This window comes from Glandiceps talaboti, chromosome 10 (genome assembly GCF_964340395.1).
Source record: "Glandiceps talaboti chromosome 10, keGlaTala1.1, whole genome shotgun sequence".
Classification (NCBI taxonomy): Eukaryota; Metazoa; Hemichordata; class Enteropneusta; family Spengelidae; genus Glandiceps; species Glandiceps talaboti.
Window position 1 is genome coordinate 7,801,793 of NC_135558.1, and position 17,856 is coordinate 7,819,648.

Consider the following 17,856-nt stretch of genomic DNA (forward strand, 5'->3'; position numbering starts at 1 on the left):
AATTCTGATCTAAAATAAAGTTTATCTTTCTCCAAAAATTATGAAGAAACAAGAATTTTTATTAAAAAATTATGGCTGGAAAATTTCTAGTCCTGAAAGGGTTAAGGTGAGCCTGACGAGAGTTATGACTTGTGTATGATAATGCTGTCTGCTCCGCATTTTCAGCTAGAGTTATTTTTCACAGTACAATTTGTTTTTTATACTAAAATATCATTAAATACTCAAAAGACGTTGAGTTCACCTTTGGTTATAAATCAGTGTATAAATTTAAACAAAGGTGTAGTTGCATTTTCAAGTCAGTCGATTCATTGGTACAATGTGACTATAAAATAGGGGAAATTTTGTAAAATCATTTAGTTTGTAATACGGAGTGACAAGACAGTCGTATATACCTTTATAGTTGTATATTCACAATGTATTTGTTATTTCAGTGGTTTGCTTGTTGTATGGGGGGAGGGGGAGGGGGTTGGGTTCTAGAATTCAAAGCTGAAGATGAAAAGAAAATGTATCTTTGATATTTACTAATCTTATAAAACTATTCCAATACTTTAGTAAATCTTTGATATTTACTATTCTTAGACTATTCCAATACTCTAGTGACTTGCTTTTTTCTTTAGGAGTTTTTTCCAAGAATGTTAACCACTTTTTAAAGAAAGGGCAACTGCTCGTTGTTTATCAATGTAAAGTTGAAAGAATACTATTAATTGAATACTATTAATTGAAATATCAATAATTTCTGAGTAAACTATTTAAAGGGGAAGGCCACTCCAGGAAATAGAGACATTTTCATAACATATAGGTTCATCTACAATTATTTGCAATTTCAGAGAAACATCAAGTTGATCTTGTGCCTTTATAGGGTATCTTTGCTATGGGCTATTGCATCATGGGAGATAGTAAAAATACATTTTATTCAATGGTTGAACATTAAATATTCATGAGTACAAAATGCTACACATTTCAGTGTGAAACAGCTGTTGTGAATATTCAGTGTTCAACCACTGAATAATGTATTTCTGCTATCTATCAAGATCAACTTGATGTTTCTCTGAAATTGGAAATAATTGTTTATGTAAAATCATGAAATGACTCTAGAATCCAGTTTATGAAAATGTCTCTATTTCCTGGAGTGCCATTCCCCTTTAAGAAATAGCTATTTTTGGAATGGTCTATATTCTCATCAGTTTCTAAAGTAATAAATAAGGTTTATATGAACTTTAAATTTTTTTTCTTCTAGTCTTTGGACATGAATGCTGGTTGTCAATTGTGTTATCTTGTATTTAATAGTGTATACAAGTACATTACACAAATGGAAATTGCACTCACTTTTGTATGCATGATAAAATCCACATTCAACCATAGAGAGTCGACCCTTAACAACCAAGTAATGAGTGAGTTCAGGAGTTCAATGTAGGATAAAGAACTAAATCTTTGTATTGAACTTGTTGATGAAATACTACCAAGAGATGAATCCTAAATAAGACCATTTTTCACGGTTTGCTGTCAGAAGAGAGGTAGAATATACCTTTAATGATAAAACAGCTAGCAGATTGGTCTGAAGATTGGTAGAAATGTTCATGTGATATGTAGATGAAGAAGTGTTCATAACATGATGATCCCATATGTTAATCAATGTGTACCAGTGTGAATTTCAATCATATTTCGAACTTCAAAATACTCGTCTATTGGCCTGAAAGTTGGTGGGATGTTTCTAGGGATGTGTAGATGGAGAATTGTTTATGATATGATGATCCATCAGTGATGTGCAGTTAAAGTTCTAACTATGTGATTTCCATTTTGAAATTTGGTGGGGATGTTTCTAAGAATGTGTACATGAAGAACTGTTCATGACATGATGATCAAAATGTCCAATATGCAAATTAAGTTTGAAGATGTTGTTTTTGTTCAAAAGTCTTAGGGACAATCGCACAATATCGCACAAGCTCAATAAGCAAACTTTGTTCATTTAGGGGGAGGGGTCTGGCGTAAATGTGATTGCTGAACTTCATTTTTTGCCTTTCGAGCCAAATTTGAACAGAAAACTCTCACTCCTTCAGTGATAACAGCTTTTGTATTTACTCCTGAGATGTCGATAAGTTGATAACAATTTACTTCTACTGTGAGATATGGTGCTGGGTTTCTGTTTACAATCATGTTTATTTCATTCAAAAAGAAAACACTTCTCAACACGTCCTTATATTTTTATAACTTTTATTGAATTTTCATAAAGATTACCTCTCCCTGCACAGGACTACAAAATTGAATTTTTTTCACCACACAATATTGTACCATTGTACAAATATGTACAAAAATATCTCTAATATTTACAAAATTTTCACTACAAAGTTATTTAAAATTTCAGTTGTGCACTGTTGATGTTGTGGTGGTTATGGCGGTGATTCCAGTCATACAAACAAGAGTATATTGAATGCTTGTGATGCCAAAACAAAAAAAAATACATAAAGAAATTAAAATAAATTGGCTCAATAATGATTGTTCTTAAAAAAGAGCTGTACATGAAACAATCTCAGACTGAACTAGTTATCCTAAAGATGTAGAAATACACAAGTTATGTCAACGAAAGACGGATATTCGATTTTCTTATATGTTTTTTTAAAAGGCCAGACACCTAGCAGGGCATATATGTATAACACTATTTTTTTTCAACTAAATAAAACGAATTATGTCATGGTTGCACTACACTTAAAAAAAAATTTACTAAAATTAACTTTCCGTTAAAGAGAAAATGACTATCGTATGACCCTAATCTTTCCCACAATGCATCACACTTTTTACAATATGGCTGCCAATTGAACTATCGCTGAAACGCTTAGTGTATTTCTTTATAAAAGAACGCTCAAGTGAAACAATACAGAAAAGTTATTATCTCCACTTATTATATATATTAGGAAATCTTACTGTTCATGTAAAAACTTGATCAAGACTGAAAGTTTTGTAAAAAAAAAATTTTACATCCATATTATGATAGTCGTTAAAATGCCTCACCAGCAGAAAGAATTCAGAAATATACATCTACCTAGTCACATTTTGTACATTCCATAAAGTGTTGTATATTTCACAAATGTCTGTAGAAATGCTGCAAAAGAAACTGTTCTCTAATTACATGTATTTTATGTATAAACCAGTACCATCCTTTAAAAAAATAAGCTTTACACAAATATTAAAATTGATTTACACTACATAAATTTGACATGGAACCAGTATTTTGCTCGTATGTATCTAACATGTATCAAAATGTAGAATTCATTCCCTCTCCTTCAATGTGCTGTCTAATTTTGCAATAATTACTTTTAATTCTATGCAAATAGTAAAACATGTACACAATTGAGTGAAGACAGAAAGTTTGAAAATTATAAACTGAATACTTGATGTCTGATTTTACTCTTTGCAAATAGCCATTTTGAGTGAAACATCATAAAAGTCAGTAAATACATGAGATAGCCATTGTTCAAATTCAAATTCAGGTCTTTTTTGGACATTTTTTTTGTAAAAAACAGAGGGTGTTGTTGTAATGACATTGGTCATTTCATTGCTACTATCACAAACAATTTATTCTATTTAAATCTTACTGGAAAGACATCATACTCATGTGTACTGAGCATACATCAGACAAATCTATAGATTTGCTGCAAGTTTTTAATTTACTTCACACAACAGTTGCCACTGGTCGTGTGAATTCATCGCACATGTTTTTTCAGTACAACAAACCAATGTTTCATTTAAAGTCTCTCAGAATTTTCACTTTATCAATCAGGTTGACCAGTAAAAATACAAGTATCCATACCTTTACCAAAATCTTCCATCTTGATCTAATGATACTTTTGTGATGTAATATGGCTCTTTTGAACGTCATCAAATTTCAATTCACTTCAATTCGTAAATGATGGCTTGATTGTACTGCAAATATATGTCACCCTTTTCTCCTGAAGTCAAGTGAGTAGTCTTTATTTGTAACTTTGAACTTTAACCTTTGACATTTAAACCCCAGTCAAATGAGTGGCCTTCAAAGTTCTACCATTGAATTTTAACTGTTGACCTTTACATCTCAACATCTTTTTCCTAAGTCAAATGAGCAGAATTCAAATTTATACCTTTGAACTTTACCCTTTGACCTGTTCACTTCAACATCTTTCTCATAACTAAAATGGGTGCAATATTGGCAATTGTCTGAAAATGGAAAGGCGATATTTTCACCTCATGACGTTGAAAATGATTTGTCATCACACACCAGATACTATAATAGTCATTTCATCCAAAATCTACTTTGTACATTTTTACACAAGTCAAAATCACTCTGTATTTTAACTCAAATTTCCCTGATATTCATGATTTTGATGACATTTCTTATTATGGGATATATATATAGAACAAGTGACCTTTGACCTAGCATCAAGTTGAATAAAGTGATTGTGACCAAGAAAAATTTAACATTGGCAACTTTCTAATGATCCTGAACTTTGACCGTATGAAAGTGGGAATCAATAAATAACCTTTCAACCCTATCATAAGGTCAAAGTTCACACAGTATGACAAAATAATTACACACTGTGTGTCTGGCATTTCACAAATCTTGTAATTGATTATTTCATAAAATTAGCTCATGAAAACTTTGAGATTTGTAAGTTAGAAAGTCATTTTTTTTTTAATATCGAATAAAGTAGCCATTATAAATCTGCGTTTCACATTTCATGAAAATTCATTTATATCTTAGACATGGATGGAAATTTCTATACATGTTAATATGTAGAATTTGCTTCAGGTTGGACGGGTATAGTAATCTATCTTTTTTTAGGGAAGGAATAATTGAATGAGGGACGGTTTATGAGTTGTCGTTTGACTGATATCTAATACTTCAAATCCATTATTGCAAGAGAATCTTCAAGATGTCTTGAACACCATGATTTTTTTGCCATCACCTGGAAGAAAATTGAAAATTGTATATTCAGTATATGTTGATTCAAAACGAGTGCAAGACGTGACTAATGAAAGGGAAGAGTCCAGTCAGGCTTTAAAGTTGCACCTTTAGTGAGATGTAATGAATTACTTGAAATATTGTACACCCTGCACAGTTTTGAATCACCTGTAGATAAAAGTGTGTGTCTGTACCTGTGCACATCTTATATGGTACAATAAATCCAGTCAAGTGATTTTTTGGTTCACGCCCTAAATTCCGCATCCCATGATTGCAGTATATTACTGTACTACTCATTGATAAAACAGACCTGTAATTGATATTTGCAATGTCTAAATTTTGGTATTTTAATAATATTCAGGCATTATATTGTTGGTTCTCTGAGTGAAAAAATTATGCTCCGGTTACAACTAGTGCAAGTTTAATATTTCTGCCTCTAGTATGACTGTACGATTGCTACTATCAATTTTAATATGAATTAGATGAAAAACAACACCTTGGTAACTTTAACATTCAACTTTGAAATCTTGTAGAGAAACTTTACTGCATTTTACATGCATTGATGATTTCCTGCAAGGGTTTATGGGAAACCCTCTAGTGATAACATCACATATACCCGATTTCTTTGGCTTGATATTAACATCAAGGTTCTATTTCATCACCGAAAAGCATATTGAAGTTTACTTTATAAGCAGACTTACCTTTCTGGCTTAATGATGTTATATCAATGGCACTCTATTACTATGTTGCTGATTCTTCTGCTTCAGGCTCAGCTGGTTTCTCTTCCTCTGCTTTGGCCTCTTCTGCATCATCTGCCTTAGTTTCTCCTTCCTCTTTTTTCTCTTCGCCTGCTTCATCAGCTTTTGGTTCTTCTGTTGTTTCCTCTGCCTTTGGTTCTTCTGGTGCTTCCTCTGCCTTTGGTGCTTCCGTTGTTTCCTCTGCTTTCGTTTCTTCTGTTGTTTCCTCTGCCTTTGTTTCTTCTGTTGTTTCCTCTGCTTTCGTTTCTTCTGTTGTTTCTTCTGGTTTGGGTTCTTCAGCAGATTCCTCAGCTTTTGGTTCTTCTGGTGTTTCCTCTGTCTTCTTTTCCTCGGCCGTTTCCTCTACCTTGGTTTCATCCGTTGTTTCGCCAGCTGTTTCCTCAGCTTTAGTTTCTTCTGATTCTTCTGCCTTTGTTTCTTCCGATTCTTCTGCCTTTGTTTCCTCTGTTGCTTCTTCTTTACTTTCTTCTGTATTCTCAGCTTTAGGTTCTTCTGACGTCTCTTCTGCCTTTGGTTCTTCTGTGGTCTCATCAGCTTTAGGTTCTTCTGCTGTTTCTTCTGCTTTAGCTTCTTCAGTTGTTTCCTCAGCCTTGTTCTCATCCTCAGTCTTCTCAACTGCTACATAACCAGCTTCATCAAACACTTTCTCAACTTTACCAAATATTGCATCGACTTCACCTTCAGCTTCAATCTATAAAACAAAATGCCCCAAATCAATAATCTCTTTCCTTGTTGCCATATAAACCAGTTAATAACCATCTGTTTTAATACAAGTCTTACTAAAAATATTTTTGAATAATATTTTGTACATGTACGTAAAGCTCACTAAAATATTTACTTTTAATTAATAAAACACAATGAACAATCAGAACAGACATCTTCCCTGAGAACAAAACTTATATAGAAGTTATGTGAATATGGTGTGAGACAAAGTTCAACCTTTGATCTAATGGTAACCATGGTTACATCTTGGATGATAGGCATAGTACAGCTTGATAAATTGTGACTTTTCAAATAGTGATATCCATTCAAAATCATGAATAAGATTTTAGACATTTGTTGTCTTTTCTCCTACTTCTAGAAGCAAAATAATTTCAGAATTTATTATTCTTTTTACACAAAAAGTCAAGGATAATACCTTTCTTGCTTTGCTCCTTTCTTCATAATATGCTAAGACAGGTTCAGTAAGGGCATGGAATGTCCCAAGCCGTTTCTTGATTGTTTCTTCATTGTCATCAACACGCCCACTTGTTTCAGCACGTTTCAAAAGACGTTCTGTCATAGTCTCATCGGCAACTTCGAAATACAGGGCAAATTGGCATTCTGTGATCTGAAATAGTAAGAAATCCAAATCATACCTTTAATAAGAGTCGTTTTAGAGGGGGGGGGGGGGGGGGGTTAAAACATCTATCACGTGTTCACCATGTGTCCATCAAGTGATCACTAAGTGTCTATCAAGTGTGCACCATGTGTTGACCTTGTTCACAAAGTACCCCAAAAGAGTCTGCTATGTGTTAACAAGTACCTGCCAAGGGTTCTCCAAGTATTTACCAAGAATTCATCAAGCGTCCACCAAGTATTAATTAAGTATTCACCATGTGTCCATCAAGGATACACAAAGTACCCCACAAGAGTTCATCTAGGGTTCTCCAAGTGTTTACCAAGTATTCACAGGGCTGATGGTGAATTCTGTAAGAAGTATGTCACTGTATGCGGTGTTGAACGAACTCACGAGTTACTTGAATCGTGCTGACATCAAACACATATAGCCCTGCTATCATACTGTTAAAGGTAACAATATGTTACTTGCTTACCTGTTTTTCAAATTCTTCTCCTTGTTGTACCTCCCTTGGATAGCCATCAATAAGGAACCCTTTGGAGTCCTGCACTTTGGCCAACATACATTCCTTCAATAATTGTAATACCACAGCCTACAGAAGTATACAAATTGAACAGGAGATTAATTTAATTAATCTTCAATAGAGTCACAGTACATGGTATACACAGCACACAACAAGTATTCAAGGCATACTGGCAAATCATACGCTACCTGATTCTGAGTAGTGTCAATGCTATCTGAGAATAAATTCAAGCAATCCTGTCATCTTTACAATCTCAATTGACTGGTAGATTTGACTAGTTTATGAGTTTGTAAACTCTTGTAAACATTTCAAACCTATTTCAAACTCTGATGCTAGTCTAAAAAGGCTTATGGCATGCACTCAGATATGTAAATTTATGCTAATTACATAAATTGCAGTTTAAGCAATCCTGGGAATAATATAAAATATATATATTGCCTCTTATACGTTACAGCCATGTTTTTTCTATCTGCCCCACGTGGCCCTATCATAAATACCATTTCTTTAATTTGTAAATTCTGTAATCGTACCTGTGGGACTAATTCTCCTTTTTCCATAATCTCTGTCAGTTTGGCTCCTCTTTCAGATCCTGAGGCGACCTCAGCTCGAAGTAAATCACCACTTGAAAGATGAGTAAAGCCATACTTCGCTACTATCTTCTCACACTGGGTGCCCTTACCACTGCCTGGACCACCTGTAATACAATACAAGATATGGAGTTACAGGAGCAATGTACTTACTATGAACATACTATATCAGAGACAATGGGGCACTAAACTACCTGGTCATACTGCCACCTAGTGGTCAGCTTTATGTAATTCATCATTCTGATGAGGACATTGACCAGGACATATCAAAAGTTCAATGCTTTTTTAAGTTGAACTACTTGATCATCACATACAAATTTATTTGCCAGAGATCAGAAAGAAAGTACACTTGACAAATCAAGTGAGGAAAAGAAACTAGTTAAGTAAATACATCAGCAACTGAAAAGTAAATAAAAAAATAACTCTAAACTTCTAGCTGGACCACAAAAATAGTTTGTTCAAACTATAACTTTCATAATTCATGAACACATCATATAATTGACATCTTTCTCCAATTCTACCTATTAAGTTATTTTGCATGCTATCATATGGGTTTGGTTGTTGTGTGTGGTTTATCGGACAAAACCATATAAACATTACTAAAAGTGTTTTGCTTGAAGAAACTGTTACCTTCAACTAGTACTAGAGAGGCTGGTTTTACTTATTATTTTTTCAAATATGAACATACTATAAGGCTCACATTCTACACGTCAAACTTACCGATAACAAAAACAACTTTAGCACTTTTAAGTTTTTCCATATCATCTTCTGATGTTTCAGGAACAGCAAGAGCGTCTGTTTTTTCTTCAATTTCTGTTCCCTCATCTTTCTTTTCTCCTTCTTCTGTCTTCTCAGCACTATCTTCTTTCTCTCCATCTACAGCCTTTTGTTCTGTATCCTCTGTTTCCTTGGTTTCTTCAGTATCTGCCTTCTCTTCAACTTCCTCAACCCCTGCCAGTGCTTCGGGAGTTTGCTCAGTGCCGTTATCTCCGGTTATTTGCTCCTTTGCAGCAACAACAGTCTCTTCCTGTACAATATCACCTATTTGGGGTAAGATATTGTAATTTGTCAACAGATGTTGTAATTTGTCAACAGAACAGTAAATTATATAAAGATGAAAGCACAAGCTTTGTATCCTGCAGTTGATCCAATGAATTAATTGGGCATTTCGATAGAAAAGAAGAAAACATGCATGGCTGTATGTTACAACAACAACAGTGGACAGTTTCAACAACTTAAGACCAACACAAACAAAAACTGATATTTTGGCATGTGGTATATTATACAATGGGGTGGCCGTGGCACTTTGGTGATGTTATCACCCTGTATTCAAGATGCTGAAAATACGAACACATACACTGGAAGATCACAGATGACGAAAAGCATAAAGTTCTTCATAGATTTTCCTTAGACACACTTACCAGGTTCAGCTTCTTGTAACATATCTGAAGCTTGTTCCAGTGCCTCAGCTTTGTCAACTTTTTGATCAATCAAGTCAGCAATTTTCTGCATTTCATGTTTGACAGCATAATCTTTAGCTGTCATGGTGGAAACGGGTGTCCGGACAGGATCACCACCACTCTCTGGTATCACCCAATCAAACACCTACAAAGACAGTGGAAATATTAGCATAAGCCATACTACGCTGTGTTAGCGCCCTCACATGGGGGAGTCACCTTTGCTTTTGTTTGAACATGTGGTTTAAGAGATTTGAATTCACCATCAAAGAAAATGTGACAAAGCCAACAATAGTGGACAAAAGGTATTTCCATTTACAATTTGACATCAATAGGAATTATCAAAGCAAAGTTATTCATTATTATTAAACAATTATCATTTTACACCAATAAAGTTATTCTTTCCAGTAATTTTGTCATTTGATATATTCTCTTGTTTAAGCTTGAGAAAGTTGTACTAGTCAAGTGCTATAAAATATTATTGAAAGGTTATTTCTGTCTTCCTCTTTGTTTTTCAGGAGACTGAAATCTGATGTAACTTTATTGAAAAACTGAACTATTTGGGTGTGTGTGTGGGTGGGGGGGGCTTACCTCATATTTATGTGTAAGGTCAACTCCTCTGTTGATTAGTATTTCTGCAAGGTCTTCATGCCGATTGACAATAGCAAGCATCAATAATGTCCATTGACCCTAATGAAAAATATTAATAGAAAGATGTTATTTTAACATAAAATAATATCATACAAAGGTTTCATGGACTTTGGTTTTCATTTGAAAGAAATATCATGCCAAATGGTGCGGTACTTTACATTTCCATACCACCATACAAGTTGGAGAAGGAGACCCAACAAATTCAAAATGGCTGCTCTTAAGTTTGTTACCTTGGCAACTATAACCAAGGTTACATTTTCAGCCAATCATATTTAGAGCTATCTTTTGTAATACCTATGCATGATACTGTTCCAAAATCAAGAACCAAAATCAACTTAAGAATTGGATAACTTTAGAAAATACTATCATGCCTTTTAGACCTTTCACCTACGAAAATGAAATTTCAGAAAATGAGCTTTGTGCTATAGATTCGAGTAAAAGTGCTATGATGAAAAAACTATGGTACAAAAAATTACAGCACCAGAGTGTCAGTTGTGAAAGTAAAACAGATTTGTCATAAAATAAGCCTCAGAAAAGATGGCATGAAGTGAAAGATACCTGGTAAGTTAAACCCTTGAAAAAAAAGAGTGAAAGTTACCGAACTAATATGAGATGAAGGTCTATAGATATGTAGTACTTTCTACTATGTTCAGATGCTGAAATGAAGATAAAGTTTTGAAAATGCTTGGCTAGGTTAGGTTGCTAGAAATGGCGGTAAGTAAACACACTTACAGAATCAGGACTTGGGCCACTATTCGGCTCACCTTGTACATTTGCATGTAAATTCTGACGAAATATAGAATCACAAGCAAACATCTACCTTTAGTCAAGTGTAATTTATGGATGTTCTAAATTATCTGCTTCCATTTCTAACGAGGTAGATTAGACGTATATGTGTAATTTTATTTTTTTGTAGATTACAGTTATACATACTTTTATTTTTATTTTTTAGTAGATTAGAGATGTAAATATATTTAGTTTCAAAATATAATACAAAGTAAGTTTGCAGTTACAATTAATCCGTTTTTTCCCTGTTAACCTTAAACTTCTTAAAATTTTAATAGTATAGAAAAGTAAATGGAAAATGGCATCAAATTGAACATTTTTTTAAATGCTGTCTATTTCGTTATCAAAAACATTAGTTTGTCATATCTTGCATTTCATTTTTTCGGTTAGTAATTGTGTTACTATGACAACTAATTGAAGATAAACTGTGTATTCCTGCTATCAATACTACTGTAAACATACACATTTTCAGCAAAAATGGAGTAGTTTTTACTATTTTGCTTAAAACCGAAAATGTAAATATAAATGGCGACTAAATAAGAGCTAGACTTATACAAACTAAATCCCAGATATTAAGTCTCTGTGAACTATTAGAAACCATAACATTGGGAAATTTATAGTGGTGGAAATATCTATGTTTACAGTATTGTGTTAGATGTATCCAAGGGGGACAGGAGGCATAAATGTGAAGATTTTTTTGACTAGTTTATGTTCAATAAAGATGATATAGATATTGAGTGTGATTTATTGTCAATGTTTGTTTTTAGTTATTATCCACTAATTCTCAAGGAGTACACATAAAGTGTTTGTTCAGCCACATATCTGTCGCTTCTGTAAACATCTCTTTTTTTTTAAATTTCAAAGAATTTTATTTATCAAATTCTTTGTCTACCTTATGATAAGAAGGTGGGAACAAAATGTACTCAACATTTCTAGTGATCTTTACAGCAAAAATGTGCAAATCTTTACAGACATGCCTCCTGCCCCCTGTGGTATATCAAAGGTACCACTAACTGTAATCAAAATTTGTCTCATGTTACATAACTCACCTTATCACTTTTGTATTCATTAGATGCTACTTTGGTATTGACATCAAGATTTTGTTCATCAAGCAGTTTAGTTGTAGCATCAATATTACCCTCCCAGACAGCCTCCTCCAAAGCCTATAAAGTGAACAGATATAAACAAATCAATATTAAAACATTGTATTTACTTACTTACTTAAAGGTATGTGGTCGTTTAGTATCATTTTCAGTTTGGAATTTGGAATTTATAACATGTCATTTACCAAAACTAATGTGTGAAATGAACGAAAGAAAGTTTTTTTGAACTGAAAAGGTCATATAGATTATTCCTTGTTTCTTGTAATATATTTTTATATTAAATTTGTTCTGTATTACAAAGCTACACAAAATAAACAATTATTGAAATCTTAGATTGTTGAAAACATTTGACACTTTTACTGAATCAATAAAGTTTCTTGAACAATCATGCCAGATAAAATTCCTCAGTCTGTGACATAACTTGAAATAGATGATTGTATATATTGCTATCCTTTTCCTACTATATAATGATAATTTTAACACTTACCTGTATACCGCTGGCTTTTGAGCTAGGTCTGATTGGTGGAAGTGGGTCTTGTCTACTGAGACTGGGGCTGGGTGGTGCTATAACATAAAAAATACAACCAACATCAATTATAGATCCCTGAAGAAGGTCTCTTGTGTGAGACTGAAACATTAGTGTAATTTCTAATAAAGAATATATAATTTTTCGGAAACTTGAGCTTGCTCTCTTGCATTCATCATTTGCCTTTTCATCACAATTTCAACTATGATTCTGCTATGTCAAAATGTTCCAAATATATATTTTCATACTACAAATCTGACGTCCTAAAACCACAGACCAGATTCTTTCAAGCAGTGTTGGATACACACATCACCATTGTGTTATCAGAGGTTGCAAAGATGATGTGGACTGCAAGTATGCATAGCTGGAAATTCCTAACTATTACCTAAAACTACTTATTAGCGAATAAAACTATTATGTTACCAAAATGCTTACAATGGGTCCAATATACCTTAGCATGGAAAAAAGGCAATCCTATCGTGTAAACTGGTTTTAAGATCATTTGCATTGGGATTACCAAATCTATCATTTCAGTTACCAATAGCAATTTAACAAATGACTGAAAATTTACTTCTTTGGGATTTAAAAGCTTCTGAAAAAAGAATAAAGAATATTTTCCTTCCCCTCGCCAATTCAATTTCCTACGCTAATTAGCATCAATCCAAATGAGACATTGCCTCACAATTCTTGAAGTAACGCAGCCCCATTTTTAATTCATTACTTCTCAATATACATATTGACATGCATCTTATTATACAGAGAATGAAGAAAATCTCTGAGTCAATCCCCCAGACTTCATTTCATTCCAGCTCTATGTATCAAATTGATGTGAAGAATCCCAACCCTTTGATTTGTGCTATCATTTGGAAAGTTCATTTTTCTACAGAATAGATTAAAATCGACAATTTCTATACTTGACAAGTGTATGCAATCTGAGACAGCAGTGTAGTAGACCTATCTGATAGACTAGTGCTAATCTTTTGTATAATTGATAGATTTTTTAGACCTACCTGCTGGTGTTTTAGGTGAGAAAAACTCTGTATCAATAATAGATGCAATGTCATAGAATGCTTCATCTGCATCACGGTCACCATCAATCTGTAAACAAAAACATAATTAAACAAATAAGTCAAAGTCCCATTTTGCTTTTTTTTAAAGTTTTATCAAATGTTTTTCTAATATAAAATCACTTTCATTCACTGAACTTCTAACATATGGTTCTTTTGCACTTTTTGATAAAATACTTTATAATGTAATATGGTTATCATTATGAATTATCAACTTATGTATAAAAGTGACATCCTATCGAAGTTTTAACCTTAGCCCCAAATATAACTCACTGTACAGTCTGTCCCCATTCTAATGATTAATAAAAATTATATTAGTGTGAGTGAGTTTAACTATTTGTATCCATCTCAAACCTGTGACTTGTTGGCTAGCTTGCACTGAAAAGTTTGTCTATCTCATACATTCTCATACATTCTAGCCATTGATATCTTACAAGAAGTCTGAGTTAGGAAATTTAAATGTACCTATAGTCCTTATGAGTTAAGATACATCTCTTATACAATGTTCTCCATTCTAGCAATTGATACAAATCACATTTATGACAAACTTCATTCCTTACCTGAATGTAAACTCCTTAGCTTGAGTTTATAATACACTCGGTCACTCACTCATGCATGCATGCATGTACACACGCATGCACTCACTCACTTACTTACTTACTCACTCGCACACACACATACACACACACACACACACACATACACACACACACACACACACACACACACACACACACACACATGCACACGGCACACACATGCACACACACTCATGCACACAAACACGCATGCACTCACTCACTCATGCAAGCACACATGCAATGGATGTGACATCCATACTCACTCACATACTTACAATCACACACTAGCTAGCTCACTCACTCACTCCCTCCCTCAGATCCTGCTATTGCTAGCATTCTAAATGCTCCCCTGACAAACCTAACCCCAACTATAAAATTAACTCCATTGCTTGAACTAAAATATCCAACCTATCACACACTCTCAATACCCTCTCTATGACATTATATATAAAACCAATTAAAATTTACATATTTCTACATCTGTTATTTACACAGACACATTCAATCTTAATGTCAGTCCTTGTTAATATTCATGAAACTTATAGTACCAAACAGATAAACTCCAAAGAAAGCTACACCCGCAATCACTGAATCATATATTATCTAGTTTTGTGAGTTTCTTTTCAGTAAAATATTCATCATAACATTGCCAAATAATATCTAACCCACCACATATAGTCAATAATGTAGAAAGTTTTTATATTATGAAGAATACCTATCACCTTTCTTGAATAATAACATTTGATAAATTTATTTTTAGAAAAACTCTTTCAGTTTTGCCAAACAATTTATATATATTCCATAATGTATCTTATCTTTCTTTAAAAGTATGGACATCAAATCACTTTCCTTGAATAATTCAATTTTTGAGTAATTTTTTCAGGAAAAAAAATTCACCAGATCTTTGTAAATGAATACACAAGTCATCCTTCTATTCAATTTTGTACATTAGTTTTATCATATACAATATCTGAACATGGTGATTAATAAATAAAATTAATTTTCAAAATTTCCATTTTTATCATCAGAATTTTGTAGATTAATTACGTAACTCATCTGATGATTTCTTCTGAATAAGAATATTGACAAATAAATCCTCCATATTGTATTTTTCATTTTCTACAATTTCTAAACATAATAATTTATTTTCCAGAATTTCTTTTCAGAGAAAAATCATCAAATATTTTATAAAATAACATCTCCAACACACCATGATATATACATATATATTCCATATTACAATTTTATCATTTTTCTTCTTTTTTTTGAAAGTCTTCCTTTTTCATTGGGCAATCCTATGGCAGCAAAAAATATAATTTGCTATGGCTTTGAAAAAATCATGACCTCTGACCTATGACCTTGAAGAACTAGCAATATTAATACCACTCATTTTATTTCTTCTGTGAAGACTGCAGTCCTCATTGATGCTGGTAACCATGGAAACAAGATCTTGAGTTGTCATAGTAACACCATGTACTAACCTTTTTAACGATTCCTTTTTCTTCAAAGAATTCTACCACTGGCTTTGTGTACTCCTTGAAGTACCCTAATTTTCTGTGGATTGCTTGCATGTTGTCATCGATACGACCACTAGTCTGGCCTCTCTTTAGAAGACGTGATTGCAGACGGAATTCATCGCAGTCTAAGAATACTACCATGTCAATTTCACCAAACTAAAACAGAAAAAATATTGATGCATGTCATACTAACTTTTAAGATTTTGTGAATTGATTGCATGTTACGTATCATTAGTACAATCATTAGGCTGGCCCTCTCTTTAGAAGATGTGATTGAAGACAGAATTCATCGCAATCTAAGAATACTACCATGTCAATTTCATCAAACTGAAACTCGGTACATATCATATGATTTCATGAACTGATTGCATGCTGTCATTGATACTAGGCCTCTCTTTAGTAAACATGATTGAAGATGTCACTCATCACTGTCTAGGAATACAACCATGTCAATTTCACCAAACTATTATATACAAAAAACAGAAAAATATTACTGGATGTTAAACTATGGTTAAGATTTCGTGAATATGATAGCTTTCACATTTCCTGTAACTCTAATACCCGTACGACTGCTTTCAAAGCTAGTCTGTTCTCTTTTTCAGAAGACATGATTTGAGATTTGAATAATTCATTGCAATCTGAGAACATGACCATGTCAATTTCACCACACTCAAAACATAAAAAAATATGACTGAATGTCAAGTGTGGATTGGCAAGATGAACGATGACTGACTAACCATAAATATTTTGACGATAAAAACCTATAAATTGGAATGTGTTATATCAAAATAGAAGTTTCACCCTCTGCATTATTTGTACATGACTGCGATGACAAAAACATAATAATTATCAGGAAACTCTTTTTATGGTCACTGTGGTATAATATTGACTGCCATTACAATGTCTTTCATCTCTCCTTATTTGTTATCTAACCAATTTCCTGTAACTCTAATGCATCGTATAGCAATTTGATGACCATTTTCATTTTTTTTTAAATTTCCATAGCAACGTTCCTTATTTGGGCTGAAGATGACTGTCTCTATATTGTTAGATTTAAAATACCAATATGGCATAAAAAAGTAATACTCTTAATTGCAAAAATTTGATATTTTTGTCATATCCATTTTGACTTTTTGACTGACAATGATCACTTAGTTTATAAGTGAATGTGACCTTTTCATATTTTAATAAAAATGGAAATTTAAATTAAAAGTTCTAAAAATGATACACAATACCTCTGTTGATGATGACAAATTTACAAATTGAAAACTTGATTCTGGACAGGTAATAAAATCATTATATTGCAAAGCTTTCAATAACTTCATTAAATTTAGTATTAATATTATCAATTGTTAAGTCTTTGGTGGTCAAGGTTCTTGCCAAGAAGCCAAAGTAAGCCTGAATTTCATAAAAAGATTATCTACTTCAGTTAGAAATATGGTATTGTGTTATTATATATTGTCTAATATATGGAGGTCAGATTTAAGTGAGTTTGATACAAACAGCTGTGTAACTGCATAATTCTCCTGAAATAGCCCGAGAAGTAGCCGTAATGAAAGTCTTGAATTTAACAGCCTTGGGCTAAAGATACAAATACAGGAAGTGTATACTACCACTCAAGTAAAGTAGAATGATGAAAATAACTCTTCTCGCAAGAGTTGTTAACAACTATTGCCACATTACCAAATTCACCATCTATCATAGAGTGAACAAGACTGACAGTTTGCAGTTGAACGCTCTCAACTTATCCAATTATATTGGTTAAAATATTAGCACTTAAAAAAAATTCACTATCTCTACATGTTTGCTGACTTGATGCTCTAGTTAACACGGTGAAGGCTATTATTAAAGTCAAGTTTTGGAAACCATCTGAGTTGAAATTTGTTAAGGCAGTTTTCATTATGTTTCCTACATTTCACATCTTGGGTTTTAACATTCTTTTCCAGTGTTTCACAAACAAGCAAGCAAAAGTCTAATTTCTTTCAGCAGTAAAACCATAATTTGGGTATTAGGCTAGGAATGAAAGGG

General features: G+C 33.1%; 1 protein-coding gene across 2 annotated transcripts in view; it reads right to left on the reverse strand.

Annotated features, from left to right (window-relative positions):
• Positions 1-2,089: 2,089 nt before the first annotated feature.
• Positions 2,090-17,856, reverse strand: part of LOC144440862 (adenylate kinase isoenzyme 5-like) — a 31,562-nt gene continuing 15,795 nt past the window's right edge. The window contains exons 6-18 of one of the 2 annotated variants that reach the window (XM_078130293.1): positions 15,793-15,984; positions 13,674-13,761; positions 12,625-12,701; positions 12,084-12,197; positions 10,981-11,034; positions 10,189-10,287; positions 9,562-9,745; positions 8,861-9,181; positions 8,084-8,247; positions 7,506-7,622; positions 6,830-7,021; positions 5,635-6,382; positions 2,090-4,937 (exon numbers count right to left, since the gene is read on the reverse strand). In XM_078130293.1, coding sequence (XP_077986419.1) covers positions 5,675-6,382; positions 6,830-7,021; positions 7,506-7,622; positions 8,084-8,247; positions 8,861-9,181; positions 9,562-9,745; positions 10,189-10,287; positions 10,981-11,034; positions 12,084-12,197; positions 12,625-12,701; positions 13,674-13,761; positions 15,793-15,984 — 2,310 coding nt within the window. In that variant the 3' untranslated portion in view covers positions 2,090-4,937; positions 5,635-5,674. The remainder of the gene's footprint in view (positions 4,938-5,634; positions 6,383-6,829; positions 7,022-7,505; positions 7,623-8,083; positions 8,248-8,860; positions 9,182-9,561; positions 9,746-10,188; positions 10,288-10,980; positions 11,035-12,083; positions 12,198-12,624; positions 12,702-13,673; positions 13,762-15,792; positions 15,985-17,856) is intronic. The other variant, XM_078130294.1, reaches the window with a different exon arrangement.